The sequence below is a fragment of the Rhinoderma darwinii genome, chromosome 6 (assembly GCF_050947455.1).
Source record: "Rhinoderma darwinii isolate aRhiDar2 chromosome 6, aRhiDar2.hap1, whole genome shotgun sequence".
Lineage (NCBI taxonomy): Eukaryota > Metazoa > Chordata > Amphibia > Anura > Rhinodermatidae > Rhinoderma > Rhinoderma darwinii.
The window spans coordinates 93,393,490-93,412,314 of NC_134692.1; the positions used below are offsets into that span (position 1 = coordinate 93,393,490).

Sequence of the window (18,825 nt, forward strand, 5' to 3'; positions counted from 1 at the left end):
TGAGACTCATATGTAACGCACGTAATCGTCCATAGTCATCCAAACTGGCGTTAAACAAACCATACTGCGCATGCCCGCAGGGAGCGCATAGATTGGATAAACTGAACGTCAAATCAAATAACGTCAGGGCAACATGAAGCAGCAGAACCTCAAGTATGTCTCGCGAGATTCAACTATAGAGACGTCATCCCTTGTTTGGTATTCAAAACCGCCATGTTTAAAGAGGGAATATCGCAATCCCAGCCAGGTAAATCCATATCCATAACCATAACCTATTTTTGTTACATAAAAGAGGATAGTTATCTCAAAAGGGGAATTTATAAGATCCAACATGTCATTCCAACAAGAGGGAAAACGGTCCGTTCGCATTTACGCAAACAACGTCATTTAGGCAATTTTCGTTCAGGCACTTACAAGGTATTCAACATCCCGGTACAGATTACATCTCTCATTATCCATAAGAGAGTAACCTGTCTCCAGTCACCACATAGACCTCCAGCGGATATATCATCCCCAAGAGGTTTTATAGTGGGTACTAGCCAAGAGGCGAATAAACCTAATTGACTCTATCAGAGCGAGTCATATTCTAATGACTATTATTATTAAAAGTTTATTAGTGCCATCACTGCTGCCAATCGAGACGCCACCGACCTCATAGTGGATACACATACAGGATCAGAATTAGTCAGATTTAAAATATAGAAAAAATGGACAGATTAATCCAAGGGTATAATTCATACTCATGCGGTACCGCTGCACCATATGACCAATAGAAAATTCAAAAAAATTACATTCATTATATAATTTTATCAACATAAATGCAGTCTAGAAGAACAACAGTCACATATGAGTCCAACGATCTGTCCTTCTCCTCGGCCTTCCATCCTGAAACTAATGGCTAAACTGAGAGGACTAATCAGTCTCTAGAACAATATTTAAGGTGTTTTATCTCCGACTGTCAATATGATTGGGTCTCCTTCATTCCCCTCGCCGAATTTTCCCTTAATAAACGGGTCAGTAACTCGTCAGGGGTCTCCCCCTTTTTCTGTAATTTTGGGTTTAATCCACGGTTCTCCTCTGTTTCACCTGGTGGTTCCAACAATCCCGAGATAGATGTAGTTCATCGGGAACTGTGCATAGTCTGGGCCCAAGTTCAGAAGAACCTAGAGGCGTCCCATAGCATACAAAAGACTCAGGCAGATAGAAGACGTTCTGCTAACCCCTTGTTTGTGGTCGGGGATCTGGTGTGGCTATCTTCAAAAAATTTGCGTCTTAAAGTTCCGTCCCAAAAATTAGCTCCCCGGTATATAGGGCCGTACAAGGTTATTGAGATCCTTAACCCTGTCTCCTTCCGGCTGGAGTTACCCCCGTCTTTTCAAATACACAACCTGTTTCATGCCTACCTCCTCAAACGCTGCTTCCCGTCCTTGGCTACCTCCAGGAAACCTCCGGTCCCTGTTCTCACCCCTGAAGGGGTAGAATTCGAGGCGGCCAATATTGTGAATAGCAGGATGGTCCAAGGCTCCCTCCAGTACCTGGTCCATTGGAGAGGATATGGGCTTGAGGAGAGGACTTTGGTACCCGCCCAGGATGTTCACGCTGGGGTATTGTTCCATCTTCGGTTCCCCATTAAGCCAGGTCCATCTAGGAAGGGTCCAGTGGCCCCTCATAAAAGGGGGGGGGGGGGTACTGTAAAGGATTTACCAGACACAGCTTCTGTGTCGACGCCCGTGATTAATCAGTCTGCATCTGCTCCTAGGTCTGATAGAGGGACTCGATCTGCTACCATTCAGGCTGCCAGGCTGAGGAGTGGGAGAACCTACACTACCGTTCAAAAGTTTAGGGTCACTTAGAAATTTCCTTATTTTTGAAAGAAAAGCACCGTTTTTTTCAATGAAGATAACATTAAATTAATCAGAAATACACTCTATACATTGTTAATGTGGTAAATTACTATTCTAGCTGCAAACGTCTGGTTTTTAATGTAATATCTACATAGGTGTATAGAGGCCCATTTCCAGCAACCATCACTCAAGTGTTCTAATGGTACATTGTGTTTGCTAACTGTGTTAGAAGGCTAATGGATGATTAGAAAACACTTGAAAACCCTTGTGCAATTATGTTAGCACCGCTGTAAACAGTTTTGCTGTTTAGAGGAGCTATAAAACTAACCTTCCTTTGAGCTAGTTGAGAATCTGGAGCATTACATTTGTGGGTTCGATTAAACTCTCAAAATGGTTAGAAAAAGAGAGCTTTCATGTGAAACTCGACAGTCTATTCTTGTTCTTAGAAATGAAGGCTATTCCATGCGAGAAATTTCCAAGAAACTGAAGATTTCCTACAAGGGTGTGTACTACTCCCTTCAGAGGACAGCACAAACAGGCTCTAACCAGAGTAGAAAGAGAAGTGGGAGGCCCCGCTGCACAACTGAGCAACAAGACAAGTACATTAGAGTCTCTAATTTGAGAAATAGACGCCTCACAGGTCCTCAACTGGCAGCTTCATTAAATAGTACCCGCAAAACGCCCGTGTCAACGTCTACAGTGGAGAGGCGACTCCGGGATGCTGGCCTTCAGGGCAGAGTGGCAAAGAAAAAGCCATATCTGAGACTGGCTAAAAAAAAGAAAAGATTAATATGGGCAAAAGCACACAGACATTGGACAGAGGAAGATTGGAAAAAAGTGTTATGGACAGACGAATCGAAGTTTGAGGTGTTTGGATCACACAGAAGAACATTTGTGAGACGCAGAACAACTGAAAAGATGCTGGAAGAGTGCCTGACGCCATCTGTCAAGCATGGTGGAGGTAATGCGATGGTCTGGGGTTGCTTTGGTGCTGGTAAAGTGGGAGATTTGTACAAGGTAAAAGGGATTTTGAATAAGGAAGGCTATCACTCCATTTTGCAACGCCATGCCATACCCTGTGGACAGCGCTTGATTGGAGCCAATTTCATCCTACAGCAGGACAATGACCCAAAGCACACCTCCAAATTATGCAAGAACTATTTAGGGAAGAAGCAGGCAGCTGGTATTCTATCTGTAATGGAGTGGCCAGCGCAGTCACCAGATCTCAACCCCATAGAGCTGTTGTGGGAGTAGCTTGACCGTATAGTACGCAAGAAGTGCCCATCAAGCCAATCCAACTTGTGGGAGGGGCTTCTGGAAACATGGGGTGAAATTTCTCCCAATTACCTAAGCAAAGAACAGCTAGAATGCCAAAGGTCTGCAATGCTGTAATTGCTGCAAATGGAGCATTCTTTGACGAAAGCAAAGTTTGAATGAGAAAATTATTATTTCAAATAAAAATCATTATTTCTAACCTTGTCAATGTCTTGACTATATTTTCTAGTCATTTTGCAACTCATTTGATAAATATAAGTGTGAGTTTTCATGGAAAACACAAAATTGTCTGGGTGACCCCAAACTTTTGAACGGTAGTGTATCACAGCCTGGCCAGACGGAGCTAGCTCCCGCCCTCGGTCTATTTATGCCTTCGTTTCCTGCTTTTCCTTTGCCTGTGATTCTGTCTGGTTTCCTGGCTCTGCTGTTCCTGCTTGTACTATTGACCTCTGCTTCAATTTGACCCTGGGTTTACTGACTACTCTCCTGCTCTGCGTTTGGTACCTCGTAAACTCCTGGTTTGACTCGGCTCGTTCACTACTCTTGTTGCTCACGGTGTTGCGGTGGGCAACTGCCCCATTTCCCTTAGCTTCTGTGTACCCTCGTCTGTTTGCCTGTCGTGCACTTATTGAGTGTAGGGACCGTCGCCCAGTTGTACGCCGTCGCCTAGGACGGGCCGTGCAAGTAGGCAGGGACTGAGTGGCGGGTAGATTAGGGCTCACCTGTCTGTCTCCCTACCCCGACATTACAGCTTTATTCCAAATACTGGACTTTTTAGGTAAGCGATTTTAAATGGACGTTTCAGCCTATCCAAGGCCTTTATCACAATCGCTGTGAGAAAAAAAGAACAAGTGTATAATATACACTCTCAACTGTAATCACTTATAACGGAATGGATATAACATTTTCTAAAGTATTAACAAAGGTATATAAATCTAAGGTAAATGTATACAATAATAAAAAAAATACAGTGAAGATGATAAATTGCTAGTATATAATGATTTAAGGATTGTAGAAAAAAGCAGAGGATTGGAGCAGCACTGTGAACAAATGTCTGACTAGGCTGGTGCAAAGCTTCAAAATGCCTTCATAGAGGAGGTAAAACGTTGTGGTTCCATGTTGGATGAATAAATTCACTTTATTTGAGTGCTGCTTCACATTCTCTTTTTTGGATATGATTTAAGGATGATTGCAGCAGGGTTTTGTCTTTCCTTAATGATATTGGCGGATGTCGTCAGTACGGAAAGTCGTGTGATATGAAAATAGGAACTAGAGAAGGATTTACTTTGTTACATGAAGAGGTAAAATATGCTCAATATTCATTGAGAAAAAATATATATATATTTATTAGAAATATGTATGCACATGCAAAAACATACTCGTAGATCATAGGAGTGTATATCAAGAAAATAAAAAAAATAAAAAAATAAAGGGAGAATCCAAGACAATATACTGTCACGAAGGATCTGGGACCCACTGGGCCGTACCGCCTTGGCGGTAAGGCAGCTGGCCCACAGGGAGCAGGTGAAAGTCTATGGTTCGTATAGGTACCTGTGGCAGCTCAGACAGCAGCAGGGCAGGCTCGGCTGGGACTATGCAGCAGGTAGACGTCAGGCGAGGTGAAGCAGGTCAGACGTGGAATACAGCACAACACGACTTTGGCACAGCACAGTGCTCGACCAGGATGGTATGGAATACAAGAAACAGGAACAGGAACTGGAACAGGTACAGGTACCGGAAACACACTAGGAGGCCATCACATAGACAAACTAGGAAACTTCAACAATGCTCAGGCATAGAAGCAGGGGACTGGACCCCTCTTATAGTCCAGGGTACTCACGGGTCAATGTTTATCAAAAGGTCCGGTGCGCGCACTGCCCCTTTAAGAGCGGGCACGAGCGTGCCTGCGCACCCAACGGGATCCGGCTGAGGTGACGCGAGCGCTGGCGTCTCCTGAGGAGGAGGCTGGGGCCAGCGCTTGCCGACTCGTGGCTGCGGCTGTCAGGAGGGGATTGGAGCTGACAGCCCGCAGCCACGGACATTACATATAAATTGCAGCCGGTTAACATGAACAAGATATCACAGAATAAGATAAAATGCATATAAAACAACTTAGAAGAGAGGCAGGGATATTGACAAGATACCCCTCAGGACCATACCATAAAGTGCCGGTAATAAATGTGCATAGAAGGAAATAGAATATAGGCAAAGGATGAGACAAACATACCTGTGTATAAATGAGATCGATGAAATTGATAAGTATAATGGCGTCTGCCAGACGCTCCAAGGAGGGGTCCGTCCCTTCATATATCCTAAATTTGTAGGTATACCCTGATGCACTCTCGTACAGCTTATACATCTTCACGCCATACCTTGCCCTCTTACTCGGCAGGTACTGGCGGAATTGAAGCCTCCCTTTAAAATGTACCAAGGATTCATCAATAGAAATACACTTCTCGGGGTGAATGCTTGGGAAAACCGGGCACTGAAATGGTCTAATATGGGTCTCCGTTTATACAAACGGTCAAAACTGGGGTCATCTCGGGGTGGGCACTGCTCATTATCAATATAATGTAAGAAGCAAAGTATTGTCTAATTATTTTTTTTTAGGTTCCAGTTCAGTTCTGACGTTGCTTTGAGGGGCCTATATATTAGAAGCCCTATCAAACACTCCATTTTAGAAACTAGACCCCTCAAAGTATTCACAAAAGCATTTAGAAAGTTTATTAACCCTTTAGGTGTTTCACAGGAATTTAGAGCACAGTAGAGGTGAAATTGACATATTTCTTTTTTTTGTTGTCAGAAAATCCTTTTTTTTCCATGTTTTTTTTGTAAAACAGAAGGTTTTACCAGAGAAACGCAACTCAATACTTATTGCCCAGATTCTGCAGTTTTGAGAAATATCCCACATGTGGCCCTAGTGTGATAATGATCACGCTATAGGGAAAAAGGAAACAAAGCGCACATAGTGCATGAGCCTGTATTAGGTGAGAACAAAAGGAAAAAAGTGGTCAATTGTGCTGACCTGATGTTGTTATGCTCGGAGCATAACATCCCAAGGTGCGTGTCCAAGTTAGACTTAGGTAGAGACAGTTGCAGCCCAAATTCCGGTTTGAAGATTGGTAAAAATCCACTATGTAGATCCAGGAGATAGGGAGATAAAAAATTGAATATCCGAGGGCGTAGCTGTACTGGAAATTGCTTTTATTTGTACAACAACAACAACAATGTGTTTCAAGGCCGTACCGGCCTCTTCGTCAGGTTAGGTACAAGTGTTAGGTCTATTCATGATGACTGTGCATTTATAGCTGGCCTAGGAATCAGTACCGGGTTAGGTTACAGGTCAAAGGTCAAAGGTCAATTGTGTAAGCAAGGTACGGCAGTGAGGTATAAAAATTATTCATTTAAAAACAAAACAGTTTTTCATTCATATTAAAGGTATAGACAAAGATACAAAACAAGGATCGTAGGTTCAAAAATATGAATAAGCATTTTTTACAGAATGATAATAATATAAAAATAATAATAATAAATAAAACAATGATTAAAAAACATTAATGACAATATGTATAAAAGTATGTATAAAAAGATCATAGATGCATTTCAAGTGGAATGTCTCCGCAGTGTGTTTATTCGTTAGTTGTAGTATGAAGTTTTTTATTATTGTTTTGTATTTTCAATTTAAAACATCGTTCATTCCAAACTGTCAGTGGTGTGTATCATCGTCATGGTGATATGACGCTCCTAGGTATGAGTCATATTAGCAAAGTGCGGTAATGAAGTGTGTAAGTTGTTCCCTATCAGAGAGCAGACCCGTTTTACATTAATATTCAAAATTTGTGCAAAAAGATAGAATAAGCATCTCATATATAATCATGGAAGAAGTGATTTAGAAACATGTAGAAATATATGTAGAAATATATACAAAAGCCTATTAGAGATGGAGCATCTTTGAAATGTGTATTTATTCAATGGGGGTGTTTATTTTTTGTTTATATGTACTTCAAATGTTTGGTGCTTATATTTTAGAGTATCGTTCTTTCAGAGCTGTCAGTGGTGTGTATCGTTGTCATGGTGATGTGACGCTCCTGGGTATGAGTCATTCATGCAGAGAGTGCTGCTGCCGACTCAGAGAAGGGAGCCGTGCGGTTCGAGGAAGATTGATCGGAACAAGAATACACAGCAGCCACGGGTGAGAGAATTGCCTATATTATAGCGCACAAATGTTGGTATATTCGTTTGTATATATATATATATAGGATGATTCCTATATATGTTGCTCTTAGGGTTGTAAAAACGGAGTTACATAATGGTCTCTGTTACTTCATTGAGACCTGTTGGTTTTAATGTCTTGAGTTTATACATCCAGAAGATTTCTCTTCTGCAAAGAATATTATAACGGTCTCTTTGGTTTTCCTTAATGTGATCGATCTGGGTGATGGTGAAGCAGTTAAAATCACTATCATGTGCTAGTGTGCAATGTCTGGATATACTGTGGAGTAAAAATTTATTTTTGCAGTTGGATCTATGTTTGTTTAATCGACAATGTAAGGGTTGGATTGTTCTTCCCACGTACTGAACTTAAAACAGATTTCAGGCCTCCTTTTTATTAGGCACCATGTCCGGTTTGAAGAAATCTTGTGGTGCCAAAACAGTGGAAACCCCCCAAAAGTGACCCTATTTTGGAAACTAGATCCCTTGAGGAATTCATTGTAGTTTTCTTTGGGTGCATGCGACTTTTTGATCAGTGTTTATTCTATTATTAAGTGGCATGGTGACTAAAAAACAGCAATTCCACTATTGTTTTGTATTCTATTTTTTTTTACAGCATATAATTGACATATTCACATTATTCTGCGGGGCGATACGATTACGGCGATACCAGATGTTTATAGTTTTTTTTTTTTGTCTTATGGCGTTTGCACAATAAAATACGTTTTGTAAAAAATAATTTTCTTTTTGTGTTGCCATATTCTAAGAGCCATAACTTTTTTATTTTTCCATGAAGAAAGCCGTGCGAGGACTTGTTTTTTTGCATAACAAACTGTAGTTTCGATCAGCACCATTTTTAGGTACATGCGTCTTTTTGATCTCTTTTTATTCAATTTTTTTGGGAGGTGAAGTGACCAAACAATTGTGATTCTGGTATGGTTTATTGTCATTCTTTTTTATGGCGTTCACCAGGCGGGATAAATAATGAAAGAATTTTGTAGGTCAGGCTGTTACGGATGCGGCGATACCAATTATGTATGGTTTATTTGTTTATTTATTTGTATTAATAATAAAGGACTGATAAGGGAAAAAAGGGGGTTTTTACTTTTATTACTTTTAAAACTTTTATTTTATTTTTACACAACTTTTTACTTTATTACTTTGTCCCACTAGGGAACTTGGGGGCAGGAGGCCCTGATCGCAATGCTAATACACTGCACTACATGCGTAGTTCAGTGTATTAGAGCTGTCAGCTACTCACTGACAGCAAGCATAGTGGGTCCTGACTTTGTCAGGACTCACTAGGCTTCCGTAGATGGCATAGCCGGACGCCATTATTAGGCGTTCGGTTGCCATAGAAACCATCGCTGCCCGCTATCATGTAGCGGGCCGTTGATGATGGTTTAACCCCTAAAAAGCCGCGATCGCTATTGAACACGGCTTTTAAGGGGTTAATCAGCGGGGACACAGCGATTGGTCCCCGCGATAGGCGCTGCGGCAACTGCTGTACAAAACAGCAGCTGTCACAGCTCCTGCATGTGTCGGGAAGACAGCCGAAATGGCCGTTACTCCCGTGACGTACTATTAGGTCATGGAACGCGAACAATACAGTTACCATGACTTAATAGTACGTCCAGGAGCGGGAAGGGGGTTAAAATTAATAAGTTTGCTGCTCTAAACCTACCCACAACCTCGAAGAGGAAAGCATAACCTGTTGAATGCTATTTAGATTGTTTGTGCCTGAGTGAACGTGTGCGTTACCAGGAGGAGGCTCTTGTCGGCCTAATACGGCAAGTGGTGGCAGCATTTTTTTGGTGGGTGTGTGAACTGGTTTTGGAGTGCACTTTAACTGGTTCCTGACCGTTGCTATTTTTTTACGGCCAGCGGTCAGGGTCCTTAATACCCGAGCCATAGACTTTTTATGGCTCGGGTTTTAACTTGCAGCTGATTGTCGGGTCTCCGGCTGTCAGTGACTGCCGGGGACCCTGAGGAGAGGATAGAAGCAGCTTTCGCTGCTTCTATCTTCTCTGATCACTTGTACACAGCGCTCAATGAACGCTGTGTATAGGAATATTGCTCCTGGTGTTCATGTGACTGGTCACATGATCGCCGGGTGCCGTTAGCGGCACACTGCTGCTGGGTCTTACTAGACCCAGCACAGCCCTATTAGTGACAATCGTCACTATGAGAGGACTGATTTCCCCTGTAACTGGGGCTGATGTGCAGCTCCAGTTACAGTGGAAAAGCATGGTGTAAAAGAAGGAAAAAAAATATATAAAGTTCCCCAAAGGTCTTTTTTGACCTTTGAGGTACAGACCATAGTAATAAAAAAATAAAAGGAAAGGAAAGTGCAAAAAAAATTAATAATAAATACACATAAAATACCCACCCCAAAAAAACATTCCCCTCCCGCCAATCATTGTCGTAACGTTAGCCCGGACCCAATTTCCCTAAAATAGACATGTAATATATTAAAATTTATGGTTGACAATGATGATCACAAATAAAATGTTTATTTTAGGGTAAAACTATGTTATTACCAAAAAAAAATAGCTGAAACTTAAAAATCTTATTTTTTACTATTATTTTCAAACTTTAAGAATAAAAATTCTAAAATAGCAAAAAGGATGTGTATAAAAACGATAAAAAAGAAACCTGCTTTGTCTAAAGAAAAAAACATCGCAAAAATCACGTTGTTAGCCCAACAGATAAAAAAGTTATAGCCATTTAACTAACACGTGCTAAAAAGGGCTAAACGGTGTCTGGTCCTGAAGGCTCAAAATAGCCCGGTCCTGAACTGGTTAAGTCATGGGCAGATGTTTACCAACGTATTGGAGCCATTTTTTCAGACGTAATTCGAGGCGTAAAACGCCTCTATTACGTCTGAAAATAGGTCGTGTGAACCCTGTCTAACGACTTATTTTCAGACGTAATGGAGGTGTTTTACGCCTCGAATTACGTCTGAAATAACGGCTCCAATACGTCGGCAAACATCTGCCCATTACTTTACATGGGCTCTACGATGTACTGTGCCGACGACCTGTCATTTTACGCGTCGCTGTCAAAAGACGGCGCGTAAAATTACAGCCTCGTCAAAAGAAGTGCAGGACACTTCTTGGGACGTAGTTGGAGCCGTTTTTAATTGATTCCAATGAAGAACAGCTCCAAATTACGTCCATAAAAGATGCCCCGCAAAACACGAGTACATGCAATTACGTCTGAAATTCAGGAGCTGTTTTCTCCTAAAAACAGCTCCGTAATTTTAGACGTAATTGCAGTTATCGTGTGCACATACCCTTAGAGTGCTCAAGGTTTTTTTCTATGGACCTATAGTGTTGGTTTCCAAACACGAACCTTTACAGCACCACCACATCCTACTTTGAAGTACAGCCCTACATATTTCTTTCTATGACTCAGGTACCAGCAGCCAATTCTTCTTTTTGGACGTTTATTCACATCTGGCAGCAGACTAAGTCTGCGATTCTCCAAGCATTGGACCGCATGAAAAAACATACTGATAAAAGGAAAAAAGTTCCTCCTCAGTTCTCTCCTGGAGTCAAGGTCGGGCTATCCTCGAGAAACATTTGTCTCAAGAAGCCCTCCCACAAATTCGCTCCAAGGTTCCTCGGTCCTTTCGAAGTTCTGCAACGGATTAACCCTGTATCCTATACACTTTGGTTTCCTCCCACTCTCAAGATCCCCAACACATTCCACGTGTCTCTCCTTCAGTCTGTGGTTCTGAACCGCTTCAGTAAAGCTCCTAGGTCTGCAGTTGCTCCCAGCGGGTCGTCTGATGTGGTCGAGGTAAAAGAGATTATGGACTTTAAGAGAATAGGTGGAAGAACCTTCTATCTAGTGGACTGGAGAGGGTTTGGTCCTGAGGAGAGGTCCTGGGAGCCAGAAGAGAACCTCAATGCTCCTACCCTCATAAGGAAGTTCCTCTTGCGCTCCTGACTTAAGAAGAGGTGGCGTAAGGGGGTGGTACTGTCACAGCCATGGTCGCGGACCGCCACCATTCCTTATCTGGCGACGCCCACGACAACAGTCTGTTGGCTTCCTGCCGGCATCTCCCTCCTAGGAGACGGCAGCACTTGCAGCCGGCTGGTCCTGCTCTCACTATTAAGATGCGCGCGCTCGCTCGGCCCCGGCCTTAAAGAGCCAGCGCGTACACATGTTTAAAGTTCCCTAATCAACCCCTGTCTATCCTGGACTATAAGAAGGGTTCCACCCTACCACTCCCTACCTGAGCATTGTTGTAGTTTTCCGATGTCTGCATTCTTGTTGGGAATGTCAATGTTCGTGAAAACCTCGGTAACAGTGATCATAATATAGTTACATTTTACCTATACTGTAAAAAACAAACACAGGCTGGGAGGGCAAAAACATTTAATTTTAAGAAAGCCAATTTCCCCAGGATGAGGGCGGCAATTCAGGATATGGACTGGGAAGAACTAATGTCAAATAATGGAACAAATGATAAATGGGAGATTTTCAAATCTACTTTGAGTTATTATAGTGCAAAATTTATTCTTATAGGTAACAAGTATAAACGACTAAAATTAAACCCCACATGGCTTACACCTTCTGTGAAAGGGGCAATACACGACAAAAAAAGGGCATTTAAAAAATACAAATCTGAGGGTACAGCTGTAGCCTTTGTAAAATATAAAGAGCTTAATAAAATCTGTAAAAATGTAATAAAATTAGCAAAAATACAAAATGAAAGGCAGGTGGCCAAGGATAGTAAAACAAATCCCAAAAAATTCTTCAAGTATATAAATGCTAAAAAGCCAAGGTCTGAACATGTAGGACCCCTAGATAGTGGTAATGGGGAGTTGATCACAGGGGATCAAGAGAAGGCAGAGTTACTAAATGGGTTCTTTAGCTCTGTATATACAACAGAAGAACGAGAAGCTGATGTAGCCGGTGCCAGTGCTGTTAATATATCAGTTGATATACTGAATTGGATGAATGTAGATATGGTCCAAGCTAAATTAAATAAAATAAATGTGCACAAGGCCCCGGGATCAGATGGGTTACACCCTAGAATTCTTAAAGAGCTTAGTTCAGTTATTTCTGTCCCCCTTTTCATAATATTCAGAGAATCTCTAGTGACTGGTATAGTGCCAAGGGACTGGCGCAGCGCAAATGTGGTGCCTATTTTCAAAAAGGGCTCTAGGTCTTCCCCCGGTAATTATAGACCAGTAAGCTTAACATCCATCGTGGGGAAAATGTTTGAGGGGCTATTGAGGGACTATATACAGGATTATGTGACAATAAATAGCATTATAAGTGACAGCCAGCACGGTTTTACTAAGGACAGAAGTTGTCAAACTAACCTAATCTGTTTTTATGAAGAGGTGAGCAGAAGTCTAGACAGAGGGGCCGCTGTGGATTTAGTGTTTTTGGACTTTGCAAAGGCATTTGACACTGTCCCCCATAGACGCCTAATGGGTAAATTGAGGACTATAGGTTTAGAAAATATAGTTTGTAATTGGATTGAGAATTGGCTCAAGGACCGTATCCAGAGAGTTGTGGTCAATGATTCCTACTCTGAATGGTCCCCGGTAATAAGTGGTGTACCCCAAGGTTCAGTGCTGGGACCACTATTATTCAACTTATTTATTAATGATATAGAAGATGGGATTAATAGCACTATTTCTATTTTTGCAGATGACACCAAGCTATGTAATATAGTTCAGTCTATGGAAGATGTTCATGAATTGCAGGCAGATTTAAACAAACACGGAAGGAGAGGGAAGTGTTGTTCCAGCGCTGCAAGGAGTATTAAAATGGAAGAAGGTTTCCAAGTTTAATGACGTTCACTTTCTTCCCACGTTATATCCTCATTACAAAAAGCATGCGCCCGTCTCTGTCCTTTTTCAATCTAAAGGAGAACAGTGATAATATCTCTCTAATAATACGTCTAACACTACACATCAACACTGTCCACGTACAGTAATAAACAATATCGTACTACTCACAGACATTTAAAACAATACTCTAATAATTAACGTACAAAATATTGACATTTACATAACAATGCATATCAACTATGTCTAAAAAAATGTTTTACCATATTTTCTATCTAAATAAATACACATAATACTCACCTATGTCATATGTACCACTGTCTGTCAGATAGATATCTGAGCTACAGGGAAGAGGCAAAGTGACGGGACCTTCCGTCTTCTAGTCTCCAATCTACACGACAAAACACCATCTGAAATATATAATATACTCATGTTGGGTTGAACTTACACAACCCAATACTCTCAACTATGATACTAACGTAGCTACCAGTCTTACAGTACGTAAGTGAAAACGCTAATAGAATGGGCAACAACCATTCTCACTTCCGGCTTGCGTTCCAAAGGGATAACAACAGTGGAACGCACTCAGCAATCAGCTGTACCCTAGAGACGAGGATAAATAAGAGACAACGCGCGCTTTTCAAAATAGACATTACAGCCAAGACTAAGGATGCAGTAGCATCCGAAACGCGTAGGCTCTGAGGACATTACCGCCCGCTTACCCTCACATCAAGACTATACCTCTGGACTATTTTTTAATTGAACGTCATTAAACTTGGAAACCTTCTTCCATTTTAATACTCCTTGCAGCGCTGGAACAACACTTCCCTCTCCTTCCGTGCTTCAGAACGTGTACCGACACGAGATTCCGGGCGCTGCTGAGACACACTCTGTAGTGTCAGGTGAGCTGGAGGATTCCTCCCCCCTCTTCTTCTATTTTTTGAGATTTAAACAAACTAAGTGTTTGGGCGTCCACTTGGCAGATGAAGTTTAATGTAGATAAATGTAAAGTTATGCATCTGGGTACCAACAACCTGCATGCATCATATGTCCTAGGGGGAGCTACACTGGCGGATTCACTTGTTGAGAAGGATCTGGGTGTACTTGTAAATCATAAACTCAATAACAGCATGCAGTGTCAATCAGCTGCTTCAAATGCCAGCAGGATATTGTTGTGTATTAAAAGAGGCATGCACTCACGGGACAGGGATGTAATATTGCCACTTTACAAAGCATTAGTGAGGCCTCATCTAGAATATGCAGTTCAGTTCTGGGCTCCAGTTCATAGAAAGGATGCCCTGGAGTTGGAAAAAATACAAAGAAGAGCAACGAAGCTAATTAGGGGCATGTAGAATTTAAGTTATGAGGAAAGATTGAAAGAATTAAACCTATTTAGCCTTGAAAAAAGACGACTAAGGGGGGACATGATTAACTTATATAAATATATTAATGGCACATACAAAAAATATGGTGAAATCCTGTTCCTTGTAAAACCCCCTCAAAAAACAAGGGGGCACTCCCTCCGTCTGGAGAAAAAAAGGTTCAAGCTGCAGAGGCGACAAGCCTTCTTTACCGTGAGAACTGTGAATCTATGGAATAGCCTACCGCAGGAGCTGGTCACAGCAGGGACAGTAGATTGCTTTAAAAAAGGGTTAGATAATTTCCTAGAACAAAAAAATATTAGCTCCTATGTGTAGAAATTTTTCCTTCCCTTTTCCCGTCCCTTGGTTGAACTTGATGGACATGTGTCTTTTTTCAGCCATACTAACTATGTAACTATGTATTGCAAATGGACCCTTAGTGTTTTCCTGCTCCCAGTGTTCCCTTGTCCTGCCTCCTATATCCCGTTCTGTGCCATGTTCCCATGCCTGTATAGTACCTGAGCCTTGCCTTGCCCCGTCTGCTGGAATTCTCCACTTCTGATGTTGCCTGTCATCCCATCATCTGCCACGTCTGCCGCAACCCACCACCTCCAGCCCCATCTGTGCCAGAGCCCTTGTCGCCATCCGGACTATCCAAGGTACCCTTGTGCTACACTCCTACCATAGACTTTGTGCATAGACTGTGAGTTGGTCAGCTGCCTCTCTGCTACGGCGGAGCAGCCTAGTGGGTCAACATACCCTTAGATCGTGACACCTAGAATAGAGTAGAATACTGCAGTGTGTATTATCTATTTTTCTCTGTCAGTTCCTGAAAAATCATCTTTACCTTATTAAAGGGGTTCTAGATATTATAATGAATACCGCAAACTTACAGAGCGCAGGTGCTGATCTTGAATATAGTGGTGACAGGCAGAGGCTATAGAATGTTCATATCCCATTCATGAGCATATAGAAATTAAACGTGACCAAACCTAATGTTGAAAGTGTTTGAGACAAGTGTTCCCTATAAGCTGTGCATGCTGGAAAGGATAGAGTTAAATAAAAAATTCTAATGAAGTCAACAAGTACAATAATAGCTCTACCTGTCTACAGGGTGTGGTTTTTATTCTATAATTTACGCAGATCACAACTTAGAGAGAACAGTGTTTGAGACAAGTGCTCAAGTACCCAATTGTAATAAGAAATTCTGTCTGGGACCACTATTAATGAGTAAGGGAGGCGTGCATAGACATGGCTCTTGAGCTGGCCGTCTGTGAAAACTATGACATTCAATTGTTTCTTTATGGAAAGGCTGCTATATTTAGTTTTTTTCTTGCAGAAGTGAGGCATTAAAATAAGCTAATTTATTGAGGAGGGTCCAAACATACGGGGCTCCAAATCCTCTGCAAAGGCAAAATTATAAAATTATGGCTGCCTGCGGCCACCACTAGGCAGACATTTTAAGTTTTACTGCATATTGTTTAGACAATGAACTCGATAATAGCACAGTATGCAGTAAGCTCTACAACTATAAAAGGGATTTGGAGTTTTGTATAAGGAAAGCAGAGCTCCGACCGCCATAATGATATGTTATAAAGTTAATCAGCACAGAATGGTGGACCTAAAAAGAAAATAATATGAAAAGGTGGACATTTATTTTAAGAATAGTGTGACACCGTTTCACTACCACAACACAATGTTTCTGTATAAAATAAAAAAGTTGCAAGCGACTATATCAAAGAAATTGTTGTAGTTTGATTCTTTGGATGGTCACAAAGTCACTTGCAAGTTTTTTCCCAAAGGGAAACAATTAAATTGTGACACGGTCGCTGTATCACTGTGATTCGTGGGCATTCTTCATGTGCCCTTGCCAAATAAAATAGGACACTACCCCAGGGAAACTGAATATTTTAGCATGTACTCTAAGACCACATAATATGCACATTTCATACCTCAAATACCTTTATCTCAATCCGTGATAATAATTATTAAAGATAACTTAAAGATAACATTGTGTAGTAGAAACAATTTGACATTTAAGACCATTTGTGCTTTCAAGTTTTACTTCAACAAGTGGTGGAAACATAAAAGTACATGGCAAAAGAAACACTAAACGCAATGCTCAATAGTTTGTTTTGATTTTATTTTGAATAAAGTAGCTAAAACGCTACCCTGAGGCTGAATTACTGCAGTGGGTTCTGCAAAACAAAAAAATATTTAACAAAACATAATCATTGAATTAGTCCATCAAAAAGACATCACACTATTGTTCAAGAAAAGTGAACAAGGAAACAAATAGTTTTCAGACAGTAAGAACATCTGAGACACATTTAACAAACGTCATCAAACACTATATCAATATGCACTTTAAGAATATTGTTGTTTTTTTTTAATATGGATATAGATATAAAAATATTTAATTTCCCAACGCAAATGATGACCATCTTTGAATTCCTGCTACTTAATGATTACTACAAGTATAAGATCAATTACTAGGAATCTGAAATGCAGCAGGCTGTGGGATAAAATGGCTACGTTATTCCTTCAGTACCTTTAAGAACAGAAATATAACACAATATTTAAAAAAAAAAGAATACATTTGTATAAAAATTCAATCTCCAGTTAACATGTGTCAATGAAGTTGAGCATCAAGGTCATACTTCTCGCAAAACTTGTCTGTAAATGGAATACAGGTTAGGTATTCGCACCATTCACACTTGATATGATAAAAGTAGAATAAAACCACAAGTCCCGACAAAAGCCCAAAAAATATTAAGAGAAAAATAATAATTTGACACCGTTTTCTGTACATGTCAAACTTGCCAAAACTAATGTAAGGGAGAAATGCAAAAGACAAAAAGAAACCACTAATAAAGCCGGAAATATGAGCAAAATTGTCAATCCATGGAAGAAGGCCAAATGTGAACAGGAAGATAACAACAGCAAAGAGTTTGAAGAAGGCTCTCCATGGTCTCTCTAGAATTTGCCAGCTTTGGAAAAGCTCAACAAAAAGGCATGCCAAGATTCCAAACTGAGATCCAGCTGGTCCAACCTGTAAAAAATTAGTAAATATATTTTAAATACCTAACATAAAATATAATGGAATTCTATATGAAGCACTTCATAATGAGGGAAAAAGAAGCATGAATATATTTAAAATAAAGTATTCAGGACCCTCAATAACTAAATATAAACATGTCCTATTTTGTTTTATCCTTAAATTTTTATTTACTTTTTTTTCACAAAGTACAAGACACAGCTCTCACAACAGGTAGAGCGCTGCGGAAAGCAAACGGAAAATAAAACAAAACCAAATAAAACAGTGGCTCTTATCACGGAGAACACAATAATAAGAATTACAATTAACATTAAATATTTAGAAGTAATCCAAGCGTTACATAAATTCCAGTTGCGACAGTGAGTTTTTACATCAGATATCAAATAGGTTTCTTGAGAACACTGGCTATTAATTCTACGCATAATTTAAGATAAGGAGGGAGACGTGGGAGACTTCCAGGATTTTGCAATAGCTAATCTAGTGGCAATTAAATTGTGGTGAATGAGGAGGAAGAGATCTGCTCCAGTGATATGTCTAAAATTGCAAATGCAGGATTTCTGTCAATAGGATGATTAGAAAATTCCAACATTCAATTAAATACATCCTCCCATGATGTAGTTATGGTCGGGCATGACCACCACATATGTAAGGGAGTGCCTACTCAGCCACAACCTCTCCAACAAGATTTAGAATCATTTGCAAACATATGTACCAGTCTAGAGGGTGTTAAATACAATCTGAGTTGAATGATTTACACATTTAGAATGTTTAGATGGCCAATTAGATGCTAGGAGCCACTGCTCATCTGAATAGGACGCTCCCAGTTCTCCCTCCCACTTTTCCATATATTTCGCCTTTCCCCTCATACCCACGGTGAGAATCAAATCATAACTACAAGTAAGGGCTTTTTGTGACCTTGCCAGTTACACATACATTTATGGAAAGTTATAAAACAGCTCGGAGCTAATAGAAAGTTTATCTTCTGCAGTAGAAGACTCACCTGAAGATATTGAAAAAAAAACTTATTTGAAATACCAAATAGATGTACAAGATTCTCAAATGACTGAAATGCATCTTCTATGTAAAAATCTGAAATCATTCTAACACCTGCTTCAAGCCAAGGTGCCATTGAGATATGAAAGATAAAAATTCCAATAACTTGTATCAGAATTTGAGTCCGAGGAATGTGAAACCAATTATATATACAAACATGTGATCTCCAAACCCTCAGAGAATCAGACATCGACTGCAGAGGCATAGCT

At 40.6% G+C, this 18,825-nt stretch overlaps 1 protein-coding gene and 1 long non-coding RNA gene across 3 annotated transcripts in view; one reads left to right on the forward strand and one right to left on the reverse strand.

Moving 5' to 3' along the window:
• LOC142655636 (uncharacterized) overlaps window positions 1-18,825 on the forward strand; it is a 676,170-nt gene that overhangs the window by 106,703 nt on the left and 550,642 nt on the right. The window contains exon 2 of the long non-coding RNA XR_012849527.1: window positions 7,165-7,311. This is a non-coding gene — a long non-coding RNA (uncharacterized LOC142655636). The remainder of the gene's footprint in view (window positions 1-7,164; window positions 7,312-18,825) is intronic.
• Window positions 16,644-18,825, reverse strand: part of RHBDF1 (rhomboid 5 homolog 1) — a 575,397-nt gene continuing 573,215 nt past the window's right edge. For both annotated transcript variants that reach the window (XM_075830047.1, XM_075830048.1), the window contains one exon: window positions 16,644-17,557. In XM_075830047.1, the coding sequence (XP_075686162.1) occupies window positions 17,138-17,557 (420 nt within the window). In that variant the 3' untranslated portion in view covers window positions 16,644-17,137. The remainder of the gene's footprint in view (window positions 17,558-18,825) is intronic.